Source organism: Dermochelys coriacea, chromosome 5 (genome assembly GCF_009764565.3).
Source record: "Dermochelys coriacea isolate rDerCor1 chromosome 5, rDerCor1.pri.v4, whole genome shotgun sequence".
Taxonomy (NCBI): domain Eukaryota; kingdom Metazoa; phylum Chordata; order Testudines; family Dermochelyidae; genus Dermochelys; species Dermochelys coriacea.
In genome coordinates, this window is record NC_050072.1 from 83,255,691 (window position 1) to 83,279,760 (window position 24,070).

At 40.8% G+C, this 24,070-nt stretch overlaps 1 protein-coding gene across 1 annotated transcript in view; it reads left to right on the plus strand.

Annotated features, from left to right (window-relative positions):
• ADAMTS19 (ADAM metallopeptidase with thrombospondin type 1 motif 19) overlaps positions 1-24,070 on the plus strand; it is a 286,395-nt gene that overhangs the window by 124,479 nt on the left and 137,846 nt on the right. Inside the window, exon 8 of the mRNA XM_038403950.2 lies at positions 9,058-9,163. Coding sequence (XP_038259878.1) covers positions 9,058-9,163 — 106 coding nt within the window. The remainder of the gene's footprint in view (positions 1-9,057; positions 9,164-24,070) is intronic.

The window sequence follows — 24,070 nt, forward strand, 5'->3', positions numbered from 1 at the left end:
ACATCAAGCTGGCAGGAGATAGATGCCCTACAAAAAAGCACGTGGAATCAACTTTCAAGCTGCTCTTAAAATCTCACAGAAGAAGTTGTAAGCAACGTTCATAACATCAGCCATTTGCCATGACTCCCCGACTATGAGGTGCCTGTTGGATTCTTTTCTGAAGCAATCCCAACTGACAAGCTGAAAATTCCTTTTCTTGCTTGGGTTTATTATGACCAGTGCTTTCTCTAGCACTGTTATGACTGTGAAAAGGAAATGTGGGAATTTCCAAATGTACGCTGAGAGGGAAAATGGAACATCTACAGAAATGAAAACAAGATCTGGGGATCACTTAGTACCCTAAAGGGCTGAGTGGATGAGACTGCTTAGGATCATAAAGGCAGGATAGATTGGCAGCACTTGCATGGACAAGGAGCATTTCATCATGAGGAGAATCAGCGCATTGTGGACATTAATATTAGGGCAATTGAAGTCACCACATACCACTGCGGGATACGGAACAAGAGAGAGCAGAAGGTGTTTCCACTGTTCAGAAGAGGGGCAGTAAATATTTATCCGATTTACGCCTTTTACAAATATGACATGCCAGGCGATCTTGTTACCTTCCTCAGATTGTCCAGATACGTGAAGCTTAAGTCCAAGTTTCACATAGGTGCAAATTCTAAACTGTTGATGATAGTTGGAAGCTGCAATCTGATAACCTCTGGTCTGTAATTGAGAGTCCTTGGTGGAATGTGTTTCCTGAAGCATATTAGCAGGTAACTGCTGAAGACCATCATGCTTGGGGCAGAAAATCCTTTTTATATTCAGCAGTAAGATATTCAAGGAATTGATGGCCAAGTTGTCAGGATTGGTCCCTCCATCCTGGAGGATTAACAGAGGATGCCAATGTGAAGCCTCCTGACATGTCCCTGTTCCTTGTAGAGATACTATGGGGCGGGGAGGGCAGAACCAAAACCCTCCATGTCTTAAAAATCAGTTTAATCTAACGTGAGACCACAAACACTGAAATGCTTTAATCATGATTGTATGGTCTCACTACAAAGCAGGGTTAATGGTTGTTTTGTGCCTTAACTGCACATCTCTTAACATGTTTGGCTTCCATTTAAATGTAAACTTAACTCTGAATTTCTTGCTTGGTTTTGGTATAATTGCTATTTCCGTTATTTACCTTAAGTTACCTATGCATTCTCTCAACCTTAACTGTGTCTGAACTTAGTTTTGTTTTGGAATTCTATAGGGCTTTGATCCAACAAAGCACTTAAGCATGTACTTTACTTTACTTTAAACATGTGAATAGTCCCAACGTAGTCAAAGGGTCTTAACCATGTGTTCAAAGTTAAGCACATACATAAGTGCTTTGCTGGCTTGGGGCCTGTCTACTATAGAGTGTTTGGTACCTTTTTTCTGAAGGATCTGATTCTAGTAACTGCAGGAGCACTGTGTTAAACAAGATGGATCACTGATCTAAACCAGTATGGGAATTCCTATGTTTCTAAGATAAGTATTTTAGTAGAAAGAGGTCCACATAAAAGATAGATAATGTTTCCTCTGATTTTCTGACTGTTCCCATGCCATTGCCACAGGCATAAAGTTGAGGTTTTCTAGATGACTTTACCATTTGCATATTTTCACACACTTTAAGATTTTGTTTTAAGAAAACTGCATTCTTCGAGTAGTATCCCTATGGGTGCTCCACTTCAGGCCCACATGTGCCTCTTGAGCTCTCAATTGGAGATTTCTAGCTAGCACTGACCATTCAGCCCACACATACACCCTAGGCTTCTTGTGGCAGACACTGAGGCTATGCCGGGGTGTATAGGTGAGCTGCTCTCTGTTCCTTCTCTACTGCCCCAGCCCGCAATGGAAACCTAGCACATCCATCTAGAATGTAGTCGACCTTCTCTCTTTTCTTTTTTTCTCAAAGTTAGTTAGTTTATAGCTGTAGGTTAGTGTTTAGTACAGTTAGTTTTAGAGCAGAGGATCATTTTTGCCTTCTTTTTTCTTCAGGAGACTTGTCATCTCCTGGCAGGGTATTCCTGGTTCACCAGGCTTCAAATGCTGCCTCTCTTACTGAGAGGCTATACCAGTTGGCAACGGACATTCCAAGTCTGTCCGTTGCCTGGGGAAGCCCCATGTCTCCCACAGGTGTTCCTTCTGTTTGGCCCATAAGTCCAGGGCCACAAAGGACAGGGAGATAGCTCAGACTACTGGCTATGGAAGGCTCCCTGCAACCACCCTCTGAGCCAAGTTAGGAGGACCCTCCACCCCAGTACATCCATCTCTGGATAAATGCAACACCCCATCAACCTTGGAGCATGGGAAGCCTTGGAGTTCTAAGGACTCTCAGAGAGAGGAGCATGGTCTCTCACTTAAAGGAGTCAGCTCCAAAAAAAACCAGGTGCCCATCGAGGTCCTTGGTCTCCAAGGGTACTATTGAGAACAGGGACTGTACCTCCAGTACTGATGGGCCCGCAAAGCCTTGGAGCGCTAAGAACGTAAAGTATGGCTTTGCTAGGGCACCTATACTCTCCACCACTAAGGAGGGTAAGCACAAGATACCATCGAGTTCAGCCCTGCCATGGCACCCAAGTATCCCATTCAGCTGTCATGCACTTTAACCTAGCCACTTTAACTGATGTAAGCAGTTCAGCCAGGGGTACGAGCTGTGCAAACAGAATCCTTTGGCACCAAGCAAGCATCTGTGCCTGACATCTACAATGCCTGCAGTACACCCATCATTGTTGGTAACATCAGTTCTGGCTATGGCAATCTCGGCTACGGTGTTGGTACGCAGGTCCTTTTTGGAGCCACAAGAGTTCTGATACATGACGGATCTCTCAGTGTCAGATGAACCAGAGTCCCTGTTGTCGTTTGGTACTGAGCATCTCTTGGTATTAAGACTTCAGTCTCTAAGTGGGCATTCCATGGTACAGGACACTCCTCTCCTCAGTGGCTGCCCTCCAACCCCATGCCATGGGAGGATGTGGAGGAAGAGGACTCCCAATCAGTCCCCTCGATTTTCAGTGAGGGGTTCTCCTACATACCTCTTTGGGAATCGGCCTTCATGCAGGAAAGACCTTGCTGGTCACTGAAAGTGGTGGAACAAGCCTTGTATGCCACCCTGCACTTCCTTATTGACACCTGCAATGGCCACATTGGGACCTGTGGGCTGCCTATCAACAGTAATTTAATGGACCACCAGTACTGTCCCTCAAGGAGACCAGGATTTCACATACGGAGCAGGTTACCATTGGTTCAAATAGAGATCTTATGAGGTGGTTGAGAACTAGGTTGAGTTCCCAAGACAGAGTGGGGTGTCTGATGTGGGGGAAGAGATTATCTGGACCCTTAACAAATCTGTATGATATTGGGTGAGCACAAACCAAGGGATGAAAGGTCAATATGGCAGCCAGGTGTACCTTGATTAAACTGATGGATAATCCGGATGTCTGTAGATCCAGCAGGTAATCTAGGATGAGGGAAAGGGGAACTGATTCTGGCCAGGGGTAACAACACCCAGACCAATAGATTAATCTCTTCCATTTCTTTGTTCAAGTTCAAGACACAGGCTCTCTCTTAGGGCTTGGAGTTTGATTGCTTCTGCAATCAATCCAGGGCAGGTGATTTCTTCTTAAAGGATAATCCCTTTTGTGGGCAGAGTTTTTCTGTCTAGACCCTCATATGATCATTGCTTACTCATTGTAGCTACTTTTTAACCACCAAAACTCTCTATATCAAATTACAAATTTTGAATAGCGAGGGTTCTGATCAAGCTTAATTGACCTGGTTTCATGGAACCCACCAAAAGTATGCCAAATGTCAACGTGTCTCAGTGGGTCACAACTGAGAATACCAAATTCAGGACAAGCTGCTGAGAAATAGAGCAGAGACACCCCAAAACTGGTGGCTACTTTTCTATAAGATATACCTAACCAGCAACAAAAGTAAACTTCTGTCTCACCACACTGGCTAACAAGAAGTCAGAAATGCAGCCTCCTCACATATTCCAGTTCTGAATTCAACACCCAGCCACTAGACTGAATGATGAGTGGTTCTTTATAACCAATTTCATCAAACAGAGGGTTCTTCCGATCCCAAAAGTCACATACCCAGGTTAATATATAACTCAGATCTTACCCAATAATCACGCTGTTGCCAATGCTTTAGTATCGAATAACTAAAGGTTTATTTATAGAAAGAAAGAAAGAAAGAAAGAAAGAAAGAAAGAAAGAAAGAAAGAAAGAAAGAAGTGAGAATTAAAATTGGTTAAAGGAATCAAATATATACAGTAATTTCAAGGTTCTAGGATCAGGGTTGAAGCAGTGATAGCATAAACTGCTGGTTTGTTAAGTCTCTGGTTTTTCCAAAATCATTGGAAGTTCCTCAGTCCCTTGGTTAGAATGCTCCCATTAGTATAAGTTCATAGTCCAGAGATCAGATCAGGAAAGAGACCAAATGGAGATGTTTCCAGGGACTTCTATAGTTTCTGCCCTGTGGAGGGAAATTCACTGTTTCAAACAAAGCTATCAGTCCAGTTTGTGGAAAAATACAGGTAACGAGATGGAGTTTAGGGTTGCATAATTTAGTCACATGCCCTTGCATGATTCGCTGACTCATAACAGAGGCCATTACCCATACTCTAGTGAAAACATTCACATGAAAGTCCGTCGGGGTGGATAGGCTTCTTCCATGGTCCATCGTGTTTGTTGATGAGCCATCAACTTGAATATTCCATTCACAATGTGCTGGCCAGACTGGGTGCAACACCCTATGGGTGTTACCACAGGAGCAAACACATTTGAAATACAGGTACATAGTCAATATTCATAACTTCAGATACAAAAATGATACGTGCATACAAATAGGATAATCATATTCAGCAAACCATAACTTTCCATTGACACCTTACTTGATGCACTCTGTACAAGCTTTGTTGTGATTATTTAACAGTGGTAGCAACAATGATCTACATGGTCATATTTTAATCACATAACATGATATCATGTACCAGTATTTTTTTTCTGAAACCTCACAGAGAAATCCTATTTCTATCCCTGGATGTTAGAAGGGCCTTCTACCTGGATAAGACTAAGCAGATTAGGAGAGTGCCTAGACTCTTCATATACTTTGCAGGTAGAGCTAAGGGAGCTCCTATTTCTGCTCAATGACTTTTGAAATGGATATTAGATTGCATTTCTGTTATAAGTGTGCAGGTACTCAGCCCTTCCTTCTCCCCGCATTGAGTGAGCATGCATTCAAGCAGATTATAGGCAACATCTGCTGCATTTTGGAACAATGTTCCAGTATCAGAGATATGTAGAGACACTACTTGGACTTCTGTCCATATGTTTTTCAAAGCATTACTCCCTGCTCCCTGCCATCAGATTTGATGAGGCACTTGTCTCCTCCATACTATCTTCAGTTCTGAAAGCTGTTCCAAAGCTTCCCCCTGCTTCTAGGGATGCTGCTCAGAAATCAGCTGAAGTGGAGAACTCATAGGGACACTATTCAAAGAAGAAGGAAATGTTACTCATTCTGTGCAGTAACTGTAGTTCTTTGAGATGTGTGACTTAGTGCTTGACTATTCGTCCTCCTTTCCCTCTGCTTCAGTTGTTCCCTAGGGGACAACTGAGAACAGAAGAAACTGAGGGCAGTTGGCCAGTGCACCCCTATATAGCCTCAGTTTCTGCCATGAGATGGTATAAGGCACATGTGGGAGCCAAATGGACTCTGCTAGCTAGAAATCTCTGATCGAAGGCTCAGGAGGCACATATGCATCTGAAGTGGAGCACCCAGAGGGTCATACATCTCAAAAAACTACAGTTACTGTACAGGATGAGTGACATTTCCCTCTCTTAGAATGCTTGTCCCCCTGCTAGAATCTTTCAACCCAAACTCTAGGCCAATAGTTTTTTGTATTGCATGAGACCAGGAGTATTAAAACATTATTTAAAAATGACTGAGGCTTTTAATTATACACTGAACATGGGAGCAGCATAGTTTTTTTCCACACTTCACCAGTATTATGGATGGATCTCTAGGGTTGTGGGTGCCTCAGTTTCCATATTAATTGAATCCTTTGTCTGACCATGGACACTGTCTGCAATTATACTTATTATTGCTAGTTTTATTCATGGTTTTATGATGTGGACACTTGTCCACTAGTAATTGGGCAAAGACAGTTGATAACTTTTTGATACGTTACCTACCAGAGCTAGTCCACACTCTTTAAAACTCATGCAAAATGAGAGGTGTGTGCCTCTCAAAGATACACTAGAAGATTCTGTACTGGGGACATGTATTATTGTACTAAGATTCTTTTTTAACACAAAATATAAGGTAGTATATTTACTGCTACCATATGAAATATAATTAACCATATAAATAGTGGACAAAATAAAATGGAAACAATATTCATTTTCTGAAACAATCCATTTTATTGATTGTGCACTTATTAATTCACAAAATGTGATATTTCATTATAGCTGTACTGCAAATTAGTGAGGTTCTACTGCATTTAGTAATTCTGTATTTAATTATCCTAAAAAGCATCTTTGATCATCCATAGCTTAAGAGAATGTTAACATCTTTTGTCAAGCATGCATCAGTTCAATACTGTTTCTTGTTTTGACATATGTAACCGTCAATGTTTCTTTTAGGCTTTTTTCTTAGACATGCAATTGGGTTGTTTTTAAAATTGTATGAGATGCTATCACTGAGTTCAAGCAAAGACTTTTCAAGTACAAAGTTTGTTAATTTGAAGTTGTGTGGAAAGCCCACAGATTTCAGTGGAGATACTTTAATCATAACAAAAGAGCAATTGTTCAGGGTTTGTTGGGTTGTTTTTTTTTGTTTTTTTGTTTTTGGTTTTTGAGTGGATTTAACCTTGGAGCAATTCCAGCTGTGTTAATACGCCACAGGAAACTGCAGTGAACATATATATGAAGCAATTCTTTTTTACCTAAGGAAACTGCAGTGTGTGTGTGTGTGTGTGTGTGTGTGTGTGTGTGTGTGTGTGAAGCAAGAGCAGCTGCTTACTGAAGCCAGGTTTTTTCCTTACACATGAAATTAATAACCATGGACAAGACATGAAACTAGTTCTCGATTAGTAGTTGGCTGATTTACAACCAGTAGCTAGTGTTTGATGTGGCTTTCATGTATAAGGTCAACTTTGTTTAATAAAGAATAAAGCATTAATTGTATATGATGCTTTTGGCTGTATCTAGAATCAGAATCTAATTTAATGTAAATAGAATGCAGGCTTCACATTCCAAGTGTTAGACCCTAGAAGATTAACCGTAATCAATGCATTTATAAGAACTACGTGTAGAGAAGCCTTGGTTACGTAAATTGATATTTGTTGTTTGTAATGAGTACTACTGATTATAATTTTTTCCTTGCAGTAGATATGGAACCAATCAAAGGATTTTCCTGTTCAGTGCTATATCATGCCTGTGAGAGCCAGTAGAATACTAAGGGGAACTAGCAGCTATAGCGATCAAGCAGTGATGGAGGGAAGCATTAAGCCTATATAAGGAACATCATAATTTTAGAGGAGAGGAGCTGGCTAAGGCACCTCTTTCCCCTTTCTCATTTGGCAGGAAAGGCTGGGAGTTTCAAACTCCTCAACCGGTCACCAGCTACTTTTGCCACATCCAGACTTTACCAACCAGAGAAGAATTGAGAGCTTTCTCTGCTTTTAAGCCAACACATTGTATTTATGTTCCATTTAGTGGGGATGTGAGAAAGGCATGTTGTGGAAAACCTTCAGGGACTTCTCACTTTCTTGTGCAAACAAAGCCCATAGAGAGGGCTTTCCCAATGTAAAATAACATTTCACAGTGTAATACAGTTGCCTTTTTTGCTATGTCTACAGTGAGAAGTTAGGTAATTCTCTTACCTTTCTTCTAGCATTGCTCCATTGGTGCTGACACTAGTGGGAGCAATAGTATAGACTAGCCCCCAGACAATTTTACCACTGTATTGTCCAAACCTAGTCAATGCAGCGATGTGGGTATTGCCTAAAATTCCCAGTGTAGATAAGGCCTTTCTGTTTTCAGGCTGACAAGTTAAAATATTTGGACTTCATCCTATGAGATGTAAATTTAGAAGGCTAATTATGACTAAATTCCAAATGCTTCTAGCCATTTAATTGTATCAGAAACATCCAACAAATATGTTGATCCAGAGGGCACCATTTCTTTGAAGGGATATTCGATATGAAATAGGCTGTACATTTGGAATATGTAAATAATCAAATAGACTGCTTAAACCAAGATCTTCAAAAATAGGAGCCTAAATCCTAGGTTCTTATAGAAATGATCTCAGTCAAATGAAGCCGCTTGGTGCTCAGCATTTTGCAATATTAGATCATTTATTTAGGAGCCTAATCATGGACTTGAGTGTTTTACATTTAGGCTCCTGTTTTTGAAAACTTAGGGTTTAGATCATATGCTTGATACTGTCCTTGGCATTTATGATAAATGTAATGGTTAGACTGCTGTATATTAAGAATTGTTATAGTTTTATGGAATTTGAGGTTTCCTGTAAAAACTCGTCTTCCTTTCTAAATTGTGGACTGAACTCCATATTGGTGCTTAAAAAATTAGCAAGTCCTAATGTTAAAATGAAAGAGTAGAAACTGAAGAACAGAAAATAAAACTAAAGTCTATTAGCAAAAAAAAAAATTGTGCAGATTTGTGGATAAAATTATCAGATTTGTATTGCCTTTTTTAACAATATGCTGTTCAAATTTTACTGTATCATACCTTATTTAAATACATAACATTGGGAACAAATTTTGTGCACACTATATAGTATATGAGTGATATTGTCACTATCCTGATCTTCTCTTCTCCCTTCTATCCTATTGATGCTAAATTCACTAATTGTGAATTGTCTTTAATTAGTTTGTAAATAGTATAGGGCAGGTACATCCCTATGTGTTAGTTCAGCACCAGCACAATAGGGCCGCAATCCAGGGCCATAATGTAAATATAAATAATAAATAATTCTCATAATGATTAATCCTGGTGTGGTGATTGTGTTTCCTAGGTATAGCATATTTGAGTGGAATGTGCAGTGAAAAAAGAAAATGTATTATTGCAGAGGACAATGGTCTGAATCTCGCATTTACCATTGCCCATGAGATGGGTCACAAGTAAGTACATGAAAGAAAACAAAGATCCCTAACTTTTGTTGACATGTATTATTCCAGACTCTAAATTTAATTTTAATTTTAATACAGGAGTTTATCACATAACACAAGAGCTTTGGTTTTCTATGCGTTCTTGTTTTTTAATTAAGGAAGGCTATTACTTATGACTAAGGGTAAAGAAATTCATTTTTTTTGGTTAAAATTGACAAAATTTGTCAATATAGTACATAAGTCAAGAAAACAATTACATCTTTGAATGGCACATTAGTCATTCTATATATACAATAATTCATTAGAACATTTGGAAGATATAATTTAATCTGGGGAAAAATAGCTGTCTCTTGAACTTGTTTTGGGATTGTGGTACTATGCATCAAATGCAGCTCTGACTAATATTGCCAAAAACATGTAATGAAATCATAAATTGACTGAGATTTTATTGAGTTTGCCAGTCTCAAAATAGTTCCTTTTAAATCATAATGGTCATCAAAACACTAGCTTCCCTCCACCCCAAACAGCAAAAGATTGTGCTGAAGCTGAAGATGTATATTCTTTATAACAAGATGTTGTTTTTATTGGCTAGAAGGAGAGTAGGGAGTACTAAGGAGTAAACTTAATACAAAAAAGCAGTATGCTGCCAAAACAAATTAGATATCAAAACTGGAATTCACTGCTTGATCTCCCCACCCTTCAAAAAAGAATAAATAAGTCAGTGCTTTACAAGTGTAAATTTTACTGGGGGAGAATCTCCTGTATTCACCTCCAATATTTGATACAAGTTTATCAATTAGATCAATGTTTTAAAAAGCAGCTTCAGTTTTTGAGACCACATTTCTGGAGGCTCTGCACCAGACATCTCCATCTGAGCTCTTGCATTTGCCGTTGACTTCAGCTGGAATTGTGAGCTCTCAGCACTTCTGAAAATTAGGTGTCTCAAGATGGGCACCCTAAATTGGAAGCCACTTTTGAACATTTTAATCATACTGTCTAGAGAACTGAGATCCCAATATCTAATACTGAAGAAGAAAGTCAATACTAAATGAGATTTTTGGTTTTAAGGATAGCCTCTCCCGGTGAATTAGAGATGAACAATTTCTATGAACTCATGGAGGATGGTGAGGAGAGTTACAGGGATGTTCATTCCAGGTGAATCCCTGCCAGAGAAATAATTTAAGGCCACTAAATTACTTAAACTTTAAAAAATTATGTAGAAAGAAACGCTTTCCTTTAAATTAATTTTTGGATGTCTGCTGCTTATAGAAAGGAATTCTCAGAGAAAATACAATTAAATGTAAGGCAAAACCAGAAAACCCACTACCTGTTTGTAAATGACAATGAAAGCCGTCCACTGTTATAAAATGCATAAGTAAATAAACTTTATGAGCTCTTGTTGGCAAGATTTTTCAAAGAACACATTTAGCACACAGGGCATTAAGTACAAACAAGTATGCTTGCAAAAACTTTTGGCAATATTTTCAGAACTGGAATTGAAGTGCCTTATGCAACTGAAAATAATAGTTTAATTTTTGTGGGTTTGTTTTTGCACATCAAACTCCTTAAATGTATATTCTGTGCTTTGGAATGGATTTCTGTCTGACCTACATGCAGACCTAATTGTAAGCTCCTAATAGAACAACTCTGCAGAGCTGTGGAGCATTTAAGAGTATTTTCTCAGTTACCTACTTTGATATATCCCCAAAATGCTCATAACCTGCTGTGCATAATTGTAAATACATATTAGTGTACTTATGGCTCTGTAGTCATGGTTGAATATACTGTTATTTTTGTTATTAATGTTATTTTTATAATAATAAAAAGAAAAGGAGTACTTGTGGCACCTTAGAGACTAACAAATTCATTAGAGCATAAGCTTTCGTGAGCTACAGCTCACTTCATTGGATGCATTTGGTGGAAAAAACAGAGGGGAGACACAAGTACTCCTTTTCTTTTTGTGAATACAGACTAACACGGCTGCTACTCTGAAACCTGTCATTTTATAATAATGTTATTATTATAATGTGCCCTCCATTAAGCACATTCAAGGGAGTTTCTACATGTAGCTTTCACTGTTCCCGATGGATACATTTTGAACATCATTGTATTGAACAATGATAATCTAGAGATTTTTTTGGTGGAGGTTGGTGTAGAGGTGGAGGGAAGGAGAGTGGTGGGAGGGGGATTAGTTTACAAGCATAAAGTGGAGTGGGATGAGGAAAGGAAAAGCGAGTGAGAGAAAAACGAGAAATGGAAGGGAATGAGGAAGGAAGGGATATTAGCTGCTCAGATACTATAATGATAAGAACTGAGATGGATAAATAGGTAGCGGAAGGAGAGAGGTGTATTGTGGAAACCATAAACAAGGCTGCCATCGAGGAACAGAGTATGAAGAGGGCAAAGGTGCACAGCCAGTCAAAATAGTTTGTTCCATTCAAACCTGTCTAATTTTTGTATCATAGCATGGAATATATATGCTTTGTGTCTAAATTACAAATTGAAATATATATAACATCTTTTACTCTACTAATAAATAACACTTCTCTATAGCGTGATAAGAAAAATACTTTTTATGCGTTGTGCAGTTTTGCTGTAGCTCTTTAGATGTGAGGAGTGAGCCAAGTTCAGTCCTCATAAAGCTCTAAACATGTTTCAGAAATCTGTAACTAAAATACTCTACTATTATAAATGGCTTTAGCCTTGTAAAAAATCTTAAGGTGATTTTTATAAACAGTTTTTCAAGTTAAAATCCTGATTGTTTCCTGCAGAAATAAATTTAGACCTGAAACATTCCAGAATTCTTTAGGAACAAAAGCACATGGAAGTACCAGACAGTACATGCTACAGATTATCTTTGGTGTTACTCAGATACTGAGGTGTTTCACTATATTACAGTTTGTCTGCAAATGCCTTGACTCAGTAATGCATGTTTTCCCCCCTGTGGGAACCACAACCTCTTATTCATGCTCTTGGTTCTAGTAAAAATACAGTGAAATCTGAGATTAGTGGAATCAACATGGATTATCTTCTTTCATTCACATTTTGAATTGCTTGTTTTTAGGTTTTACCAGTTTCAGTCTTCCCCACTCAATTAGTTACATTATTATTAAAATGAGATTATGGCTTTTCAGCTTCTGTTTGCTTTTTGGATATATTTAACTGCCGCTTTGTTGCTTGAGTTGATCAGTAAATTAGTGGCTAATAGGAGTTCTACATTTGTTGGCCTACGAGGCTCAAGATCTGGCACTGCTTGGCATCTACAAGGGCTTCATCTTGATTTTGGAAGTAAAATATCCTGTTACTGTATTTGTGGAACTTAATCTTTGTGCTTCTGTTTCATACCTTCCTCCTACCCCTTTCTCTTACTTAGAACTTGGCCTGTGTGTTCTTCCATTTCATTTGTAGTGTTTTTATAATAATTTGAAGAAACCCTCTTATAGTGGGAAACATTTATTTGTTTGTTTATTTATTACAGTATACCGAGAGGACATAACTAAGATTGGAGCCTTGTTGTTCCAGTCTCTGTACAAGTATAAACTGAAGAGCTTAAAGTCTAAATAAATAATATATAATAGCACTTAGCACAATTTGGGAGCCATATAAATAATTGGAAGCATGCACTGGGTATCATCCAGTGTCTGTATAGCTGGGAAAGTAATTCTTAAAAGAGCTTTCTCTGGTCACATCTTCCCTATAGAATGCTACTATAAATGTACCCAGCCTTGTTTTTAACATTTTAAAGCTGATCACAGAATACAGGTTACTTACCCAAGTGAAACATTTTGTACCAATGTGTTAAAATAGCTGTCTCCAGAAAATGATAGACCACAGAGCCAGATATCTGACAACAATACCTATATAGGGGCACAGAAAGTTGAGTAGTAGCTCCAGGATCTCTCTGGCTGTTTTCCTGCTTCCTGCTACTATGGGTCCATTGGACCTACACTCCTGAGCACGTCCCCTGGCTATGAATTCCTCAGCAAGGAGGAAGCTACTGGGGAAATATTATGTATCTGGCTGCAGGAGGGGATGATGTAAGTATTCTGGCCCTGACTGACCTGCTGACTACCTCCTCTTACCCCCACAGATCTCTCCAAGGGGTTTAGGGGGAGTAGAGGAATACTTCTGTGCAAGTGGTGGACACATACATCCCTTTTCCTGTGGAGATCCTTGCATAGAGGACCCCTTGATTCAAAGATCACAAAGGCACAATTTGGCCCCTAGTTACTAATTTCACCTTGATGATAACTATCTTTATGCTTTCCAACACAAAAATCTATTTTAAAGCATTTTAGTAAGAAATCCATATTAGGATTAAACAATTAAAATCAGCATTAATACTTAGAATCATAGAATCATAGAATATCAGGGTTGGAAGGGACCCCAGAAGGTCATCTAGTCCAACCCCCTGCTCTAAGCAGGACCAAGTCCCAGTTAAATCATCCTAGCCAGGGCTTTGTCAAGCCTGACCTTAAAAACCTCTAAGGAAGGAGATTCTACCACCTCCCTAGGTAACGCATTCCAGTGTTTCACCACCCTCTTAGTGAAAAAGTTTTTCCTAATATCCAATCTAAACCTCCCCCATTGCAACTTGAGACCATTACTCCTCGTTCTGTCATCTGCTACCATTGAGAACAGTCTAGAGCCATCCTCTTTGAAACCCCCTTTCAGGTAGTTGAAAGCAGCTATCAAATCCCCCCTCATTCTTCTCTTCTGCAGACTAAACAATCCCAGCTCCCTCAGCCTCTCCTCATAAGTCATGTGCTCTAGACCCCTAATCATTTTTGTTGCCCTTCGCTGTACTCTTTCCAATTTATCCACATCCTTCTTGTAGTGTGGGGCCCAAAACTGGACACAGTACTCCAGATGAGGCCTCACCAGTGTCGAATAGAGGGGAACGATCACGTCCCTCGATCTGCTCGCTATGCCCCTACTTATACATCCCAAAATGCCATTGGCCTTCTTGGCAACAAGGGCACACTGCTGACTCATATCCAGCTTCTCGTCCACTGTCACCCCTAGGTCCTTTTCCGCAGAACTGCTGCCGAGCCATTCGGTCCCTAGTCTGTAGCGGTGCATTGGATTCTTCCATCCTAAGTGCAGGACCCTGCACTTATCCTTATTGAACCTCATTAGATTTCTTTTGGCCCAATCCTCCAATTTGTCTAGGTCCTTCTGTATCCTATCCCTCCCCTCCAGCGTATCTACCACTCCTCCCAGTTTAGTATCATCCGCAAATTTGCTGAGAGTGCAATCCACACCATCCTCCAGATCATTTATGAAGATATTGAACAAAACGGGCCCCAGGACCGACCCCTGGGGCACTCCACTTGACACCGGCTGCCAACTAGACATGGAGCCATTGATCACTACCCGTTGAGCCCGACAATCTAGCCAGCTTTCTACCCACCTTATAGTGCATTCATCCGGCCCATACTTCCTGAACTTGCTGACAAGAATGCTGTGGGAGACCGTGTCAAAAGCTTTGCTAAAGTCAAGAAACAATACATCCACTGCTTTCCCTTCATCCACAGAACCAGTAATCTCATCATAAAAGGCGATTAGATTAGTCAGGCATGACCTTCCCTTGGTGAATCCATGCTGACTGTTCCTGATCACTTTCCTCTCCTCTAAGTGCTTCAGGATTGATTCTTTGAGGACCTGCTCCATGATTTTTCCAGGGACTGAGGTGAGGCTGACTGGCCTGTAATTCCCAGGATCCTCCTTCTTCCCTTTTTTAAAGATGGGCACTACATTAGCCTTTTTCCAGTCATCCGGGACTTCCCCCGTTCGCCACGAGTTTTCAAAGATAATGGCCAAGGGCTCTGCAATCACAGCCGCCAATTCCTTCAGCACTCTCGGATGCAATTCGTCCGGCCCCATGGACTTGTGCACGTCCAGCTTTTCTAAATAGTCCCTAACCACCTCTATCTCTACAGAGGGCTGGCCATCTCTTCCCCATTTTGTGATGCCCAGCACAGCAGTCTGGGAGCTGACCTTGTTAGTGAAAACAGAGGCAAAAAAAGCATTGAGTACATTAGCTTTTTCCACATCCTCTGTCACTAGCTTGCCTCCCTCATTCAGTAAGGGGCCCACACTTTCCTTGGCTTTCTTCTTGTTGCCAACATACCTGAAGAAACCCTTCTTGTTACTCTTGACATCTCTTGCTAGCTGCAGCTCCAGGTGCGATTTGGCCCTCCTGATATCTTTCCTACATGCCCGAGCAATATTTTTATACTCTTCCCTGGTCATATGTCCAACCTTCCACTTCTTGTAAGCTTCTTTTTTATGTTTAAGATCCGCTAGGATTTCACCATTAAGCCAAGCTGGTCGCCTGCCATATTTACTATTCTTTCGACTCATCGGGATGGTTTGTCCCTGTAACCTCAACAGGGATTCCTTGAAATACAGCCAGCTCTCCTGGACTCCCTTCCCTTTCATGTTAGTCCCCCAGGGGATCCTGGCCATCTGTTCCCTGAGGGAGTCAAAGTCTGCTTTCCTGAAGTCCAGGGTCCGTATCCTGCTGCTTACCTTTCTTCCCTGCGTCAGGATCCTGAACTCAACCAACTCATGGTCACTGCCTCCCAGATTCCCATCCACTTTTGCTTCCCCCACTAATTCTACCCGGTTTGTGAGCAGCAGGTCAAGAAAAGCGCTCCCCCTAGTTGGCTCCCCTAGCACTTGCACCAGGAAATTGTCCCCTACGCTTTCCAAAAACTTCCTGGATTGTCTATGCACCGCTGTATTGCTCTCCCAGCAGATATCAGGAAAATTAAAGTCACCCATGAGAATCAGGGCATGCGATCTAGTAGCTTCCGTGAGTTGCCGGAAGAAAGCCTCATCCACCTCATCCCCCTGGTCCGGTGGTCTATAGCAGACTCCCACCATGACATCACTCTTGTTGCACACACTTCTAAACTTAATCCAGAGACACTCAGGTTTTTAATAAAAAAAAACTTCTATTAATAGAGTCCATGTCTGTCTTCCTGAAAGCATAATTTAGATGAGGAATCAATTATTTCAATTTCTCATACTGCTTTTATTTCCCATTTTCTTAGTAGTTCACTGTACTTCTTGTTAAGTGTCTTGTTAAGTAAGATGATTCACTTGTAGCAGCATCACTATTCTCTCAAGTCACAAAGCCAAAAGTGTTCAATCTAAGGTGCTTAAAGCTCTCCTTCATAATCCATATTTAGGTTCCTAAATAGAAATGGCCTGATTTTAAAGGTGCTGTTCCCCTTGATTTCCATGGGAGATGGGGTTACTCAGTTCCTCTGGAAACCAAGATACTTCTGTTTAGGCACCTGAATATGGATTTGGAAACTTAAATTTATTGCCCAAAGTTTGAAAAACACTGCCACAGTATGGAAAGTGTGATTTTTTTAAAGGAGAATTTTCATGCTAACTACAGAACATAATGCTAAGAAAATAGCTTATATACATACATCTATAACAGCATTGTTAGCCGTTAACATTCTTTTGTGCTGTCTTCAGATTTGCAGTGTTGTTGGTCAATTTTGAGGTCAATCATCACATAGCACAGTCATGCTTTTGTATTATTTTTGTCACACACTGGGCTATCTTTTTTATACAGTAGCTAGAAGCTTTTATTTCTACAAGAAACACTATTTAATCTGCTAAGATTATCCATGTGTAAGTAAGAGAACAGTTTTGGAACAACTCCTCATAACAAAGAAGGTACCATACTTCACTTGCTTCTTTATTAAATGGTTATTCTATTGAATTGGCAAACACATAAGCAGCATAGAGAATTTTCCTTTTATTTATTACATAGAGACTGACTTTGATCACAGACTGGTTTTACATTAGGGTAGTTCTACTGGTTTCAACAGGTACTCTTAATTTATACTGGTATAATGAGAACAGAATTAGATACATTGAAAAACTATATTGAAAGCAAATTTGTTTTTATTTTTCTTAATTTCTTTATTTAAGGTTAATTACAGGACACCTATTCCAAGGTCTAAGCTCCCTGACAAGACATCAAATCCATCCCATCCATAATAATAAAATAAAAACAATGGCAAAATAATGGCAGATCCCACAAAAAGCAGCCAGTCAGCCCAAAACAGCAAAGTATCCCATCCCTCAAGTCTCCAAAGATCCCATCATTCACCCTGCTCACCTCAGCTTTCTTCTAAGACTTTTTCAAGAAGATGGGCTTTTCTGTATACATTAAAGATCAACAGATTTAGGTATTTTGGATCAAAAGTGGGTGACAGAGTTTCAAAATCATGGAGCTATGCTGATAAACACCAGCTGAGAATTTTTGGCAAAATTAGTATAGAAGACCAAACACCAAACATTCAAATGGTTTGGGAAAGGTTTTCAGAAGATACATTTGCAAATAGGGATTTTAGAGATGGATCCAATTTATCTTGAGGTTTTTGTTCTCACTTTCTGGTTGGCTGCAAACTGAAAGCCGAATGCCCTTGTTAGAATTTTCAAAAACTAATTCGTTGGATTCAAATTCTAAGAACAGGCAAATTTTCAGGGAGCATCTTATTTTATCCAAGCATATTTTTCCCAATGGCAATTTACACTGAATAGTCCTGTGAAGACAGGCAGACAGCTAGAGGAAGAGAGAGCTCCAGAAGAAATACAGTACAGAAACTAGCCAAAGTGAAGAATCTACTCTTGACAGGCTTTGTGCATCCAAATCCCCCAGCCCCTCAGAAATGCTTTGTCCACATTTCTTTAGCAAGTTTAAAAATGTAAAATCATTTGAAATTTAAAAGATTAAGCAAATAGGTAAAATTTTCATTCTGAGTAATGCACTACAAGATGATAATGCACTACAATGCATCCTGTGTTTGAGTAACGCACTACAAGATGATTCTTTAATTAACATCACTTTGGAGCAGTGTCTTGGAAACGTAGTGTCCTATATGTGGAAAACACTTTATGTAATGCATAACTTTAGTAGATATTTAAAAACATTTCAGAAAATTGTGAGAAAGTGGATAAAAGATTGTGTAAATTAATGTCAATGTTTTTCATTTTCATTTCAATTCATTTTCATTTCAATAAACAGAATTAGCCTTCTTTTTGGCAATTCAGTGAATATCTGATGCCTCAAAGTTTCCTTTTCCTAATTACATATTTTTTTCATTTGATCACATGGTATAGTTCAGTGATTATTCTTGGCATAGAACTGAGTACTTAAACCTTAGACATAACTATTTATCTTGAAATACTGCAGTTTGCAGTATTTGCCTTTAGCCTCTTCTTTGTTGTTGCTGTCCACTTGTCCTATATTAGATACATGGCCTCTTGGTGGATTTTTAAATTAAAATATTTGTTTCATTTTATTAAGTTAAATAAAATGATCACAGCAAAGTTTTAAACTATTTGTATTACCCAGATATGTTTCAGTCTAGGGCTCAAACTGTATACTCCAGCAGAGTTACACATGGGAGGAATCAGAAGGACAAAGGATCACTTTGTGAAGGTTCATATTATAAAGTTTTCTTAATTTTTCTTAAGGGGCTTTTGCAGGGAGGAATTATAGTGGGGCACTCCTCTCCCCACATAGGTTTGGATCCTTCATGCTTTTCCTGTGACAGCACTTGTTCTTTTCTCTTCCACATGTTGCCTATGTAAAAACTCCATTTCTGAGTCAAATACAGATGCACAGCTTGAGCCTGAAGCAGCATTGACTTATAGGGCACAGAATACCTGTCATTTAGCCCCTGCTGTAGGAGAGAGGAGAATGCCTGAGAAAGTAGCTTCTCTTCCTCCCCCAGTCCTATGTTCTATTTCCATATTTACATGTATGACATAATGCATATGCAAAACAAAAGCACAGAACACAGGATACACAAGTTTAGAACAGTGAGCATCATTAAGCAATGCAACAAATATCATGTAAATTATACTATAGCAGCCACCTCAGAGAAAATGACACTTGGATGGGAAAATGTTATATAACAGTGGAATGAGAAAGCATATTGGGAGCTCTTAATTTTCCATCATTTGTGCCCTCCCTGAATCCAACATCTCCTGTGGAAGAATGATGGTGGAAGTGGCAGAGGGAATTAAGAAAAGCTATTTTGCAGAAGTCACAAGCTCACACAGATGGCAGGGTGCAGTACAGTGTTCTACACATCCTTAATGAACTTTATGACTCTTAACAAACGTATTTGTTAGAATATTTATTGCATTAATCCCATTAATTGGTCTTAAAATGGTTTTAAGATTCAAAGCATATTCTGACATATTGTCATTATCTTAGAGCCTTAATAGCTGGAAAGAGACAAATATTCCTTGGCCACATATTTCTTTTGATTTATGCATAAAATTCATAGAGTAAGGAGTGGGTTTGGTTTTCCTAGGCCAGCAACATGTTCATCCAATAAAGACAGAATAAAATCTTGCTAAATAGAAAGCTGGCTATGCACATCAGCAAAATGTCCCTGTAACAAGATCACTTGCACCTCCAAGCTAAATTATTCCCTTGCAAGTTCCATGAGGAAATCCCTTTGTGCCATGAGCTATGTTGCTTTTTTCTTAGGCTACGTCTACACTACGAAATTAGGTCAAATTTATAGAAGTTTGTTTTGTAGAAACCGTTTTTATACAGTCGATTGTGTGTGTCCCCACACAAATGCTCTAAGTGCATTTAGTCGGCGGAGTGCGTCCACAGTAATGAGGCAACCATTGACTCCGGAGCATTGCACTGTGGGCAGCTATCCCACAGTTCCCACAGTCTCTGCCGCCCATTTGAATTCTGGGTAGAAATCCCAATGCCTCATGGGGTAAAACCATTGTTGCAGGTGGTTCTGGATATTGTCAGCACCCCCTTCCCTCCCTCCCTCTACGAAAGCAACAGCAGACAATCATTTTGTGCCTTTTTTCCGGGGTTATCCGTGCAGACGCCATACCATGGCAAGCGTGGAGCCTGCTCAGCTCACCATCACCGTATGTCTCCTGGGTGCTGGCAGATGCTGTACTGCATTGCTACACAGCAGCAGCTCATTGCCTTTTGGCAGCAGACAGTGCAGTATGACTGGTAGCCATCATCACCATACTCCAAAGTGCTCTTTTAGCCGACCTTGGTGAGGTCAGTCAGGGGCACCTGGGCAAACATGGGAGTGACTCAGCCAGGTCATTTCCCTTTTAAGTTTTGTATCATGGCGATTCAGTCCTACCGGCAGTTGTACTGCACCATCTTCTAATGAGCAGCCAGGAGATGACGATGGCCAGCAGTCATACATGTCTGCTGCCAGCAAGATGTATAAAGATAGATGAAGAGGATCAAAACAAGAAATAGACCAGATTCGTTTTGTATTCATTTTCTGCTCCCTTCCTCGCTACCTCCATGAAATCAACGGCCTGCTAAGCTCAGGGTTTTGAGTTCTATCCTTGAGGGGGCCATTCTGTTTCTCCTTGATGCAAAGCCACCCCCTCTGTTGATTTTAATTCCCTGTAAGCCAACCTTGTAAGCCATGTTGTCAGTCACCCCTCCCTCCATCAGAACAATGGCAGACAATCGTTTCGTGCCTTTTTTCAGCACAGACGCCATAGCACTGGGAACATGGAGCCTGCTCAGATCACCGCGGCAATGATGAACACTATAAACACCACGCGCATTATCCAGCAGGATATGCAGAATCATAACCTGCCAGAAAAGCAAAACCAGATGCGGAGGAGGCAACTGCAGCGCGATGACGAGAGTGATGAAGACATGGACATAGACTTCTCACAAAGTACGGGCCCCTGCAATGTGCACATCATGGTGTCAATTGGGCAGGTTCATGACGTGGAACACTGATTCTGGGCCCGGGAAACAAGCACAGAGTGGTGGGACTGCATAGTATTGCAGGTCTGGGATGATTCCCAGTGGCTGCGAAACTTTCGCATGCGTAAGGGCACTTTCATGGAACTTTGTGACTTGCTTTCCCCTGCCCTGAAGCGCAAGAATACCAAGATGAGAGCAGCCCTCACAGTTGAGAAGCGAGTGGCAATAGCCCTGTGGAAGCTTGAAACGCCAGACAGCTACCGGTCAGTTGGGAATCAATTTGGAGTGGGCAAATCTACTCGGGGGGCTGCTGTGATCCAAGTAGCCAACACTATCACTGAGCTGCTGATATCGAGGGTAGTGATTCTGGGAAATGTGCAGGTCATAGTGGATGGCTTTGCTGCAATGGGATTCCCTAACTGTGGTGGGGCGATAGACAGAACCCATATTTTGTGCTTTCCTGCACTCTGACTTTGTCTACCTCCACACATTCGTCTATGCTCTGTCGGTGTGGGAGGACAGCATGAGATCAGAGAATATTCCATCACGAGTGCGTGTTTTTTGCCTTCTAATCTTCGCTAGCCTCTGGGAAGGAGAAACATATGCAGCTGGTGGAGGGCAAAAAAAGGGAGAGCGGTATTTAAAAAGACACATTTTATAGAACAATGGGTATACTCTTTCATGGTAAACCTTGCTGTTAACATTACATAGCACATGTGCTTTCATTACAAGGTTGCATTTTGCCTCTTATTGAGGGTATGCCAGTTTGGTGTGAGAGATCATTCACGCAGGGCTGGGCAGCAGAATTCGGCTTGCAGGCAGCCATGGGTAAGCCACAGTCTTCTGGCTTCTGTAACCTTCATAACATGTGGGAATGGTTTCAAACAGCAGCGCCCTCATTTCCCATATGAAGTAGCTGTTGGGTTGGCCATTAAAAATGGTTTGGCAATTTAAAAGGAGGGGCTGCGGTTTCCGGGTTCATGTGCAGCAGAAACCCAACTAACCCCCCCCGACACACACACACACACACAATTCTCTGGGATGATGGCTTCACCCCTCCCCCCACCGCATGGCTAACAGCAGGGAAGATTTCTGTTCAGCCATAGGCAAACAGCCCAGCAGAAACAGGCACTTCTGAATGTCCGCTTACTAAAACCACCGTATTTCAACCAGGTGACCATGAATGATATCACTCTCCTGAGTGTAACACAGGGAGATAAAGAACGTTTGTTGTTTGAATGCCAGCAAACACCGGGACCATATGCTGCAATGCTTTGTTCTGCAATGATTCCCGACTACGGGCTACTGGCCTGGTGTGGTAAAGTGTCCTACCATGGAGGATGGAATAAGGCTGCCGTCCCCAGAAATCTTTTGCAAAGGCTTTGGGAGTACGTCCAGGAGAGCTTTATGGAGATGTCCCTGGAGGATTTCCACTCCATCCCCAGACATGTTAACAGACTTTTCCAGTACCTGTACTGGCCACGAATGCCAGGGCAAATTAATTATTAAACACGCTTGCTTTTAAACCATGTATAATATTTACAAAGGCACACTCTCCAGAGATCCCTTCTGTGCCTTCAGGGTCCAGGAGCTGCCTTGGGTGGGTTCGGGGGGTACTGGGTCCAGATCCAGGATGATAAACAGATTCTGGCTGTTGGGGAAACCGGTTTCTCCGCCTCCTTGCTGTGAGCTGTCTACAACCTCCTCCTCATCATCATCTTCCTTGCCCCCAAAACACATTTCCATGTTGCCTCCCACACCTTGGACTGAGTCAAAGCACAGGGTTGGGGTAGTGGTGGCTGCACCCCCTAGAATGGCATGCAGCTCGTCATAGAAGCGGCATGTCTGGGGCTCTGAACTGGAGTAGCTGTTTGCCTCTCTGGTTTTTTGGTAGGCTTGCCTGAGCTCCTTAATTTTCATGCGGCGCTACTCCGGGTCCCTGTTATAGCCTCTGTCCTTCATGCCATTGGAGATTTTTTCAAATATTTTGGCATTTTGTCTTTTTGAACGGAGTTCTGCCAGCATGGATTCATCTCCCCATACAGCGATCAGATCCCGTACCTCCCATTCGGTCCATGATGGAGCTCTTCGGTGATTCTGGGACTGCATGGTCTCCTGTGATGATGAGCTCTGCATGGTGACCTGTGCAGGTGAGCTCGCCATGCTGGGCAAACAGGAAATGAGATTCAAAAGTTCGCGGGCCTATTCCTGTCTACCTAGCCAGTGCATCTGAGTTGAGAGCGCTGTCCAGAGCTGTCACAACTGAGCACTCTGGGACAGCTCCCGGAGGTCAATACCGTCGAATTGGGTCCACAGTACCCCAACTTTAACCTAGCAAGGCCGATTTCAGTGCTAATCCCCTCATTGGGGGTGGAGTAAAGAAATAAATTTTAAGAGCCCTTCAGTTGAAAAAAGGGCTTTGTTGTGTGGATGGGTGCAGGTTTAAATCGAGATAACGCTGCTAAATTTTACCTAAACTCATAGCATAGACCAGGCCTTACATTCTAAAACAATTATTTGTGGACCTGGCTGTGGGATGAGTTACCAGCCACGTGTTGGTCACAGCCTGATTATTAACCAGAATAAACAGTATTTGTACCTTTCATGTAACTCGTATTACTAACAATATAAAACAACATATAAAAGCTGCCTATTATGTCATTTGCCTCTGAACTCTTCAATATAACAACAATAATATGGCAGTGCTTACAGAATTGTATGTCCTCAAAATGCAGGACAAATAATAACTGATTATACAGTGCCCATACAAATCCCTATGCTAGCTAAGTAAGTATTATCACCGTGTTACTGAAAAGGAAACTAAAAACGTTAAACAACTTGCTCAGGGCCACACATTGAATCAATATTAGAACCAGGATAAAACTCGAGAGTTTATGGCTTCAAGTCCATTTTTTAAGACTTGGATCACACTAGTATATCCATAGTACAACACAATAAAAAGTAGAACTTGGTGAATAATGGGAGAAAAGTTATTCATTGATATTTTAGTCAAAAAAGTAATGAGTCTCCCAATTACTTGTGAATGGTTTGTCCATAATGAAAAAATATTCACTGGATAATTTATTTTAAAAATATTGTGACATTCATGAATAAATTATTCAAATGTTATTCAGCCAGATCCTATCAAAATATTC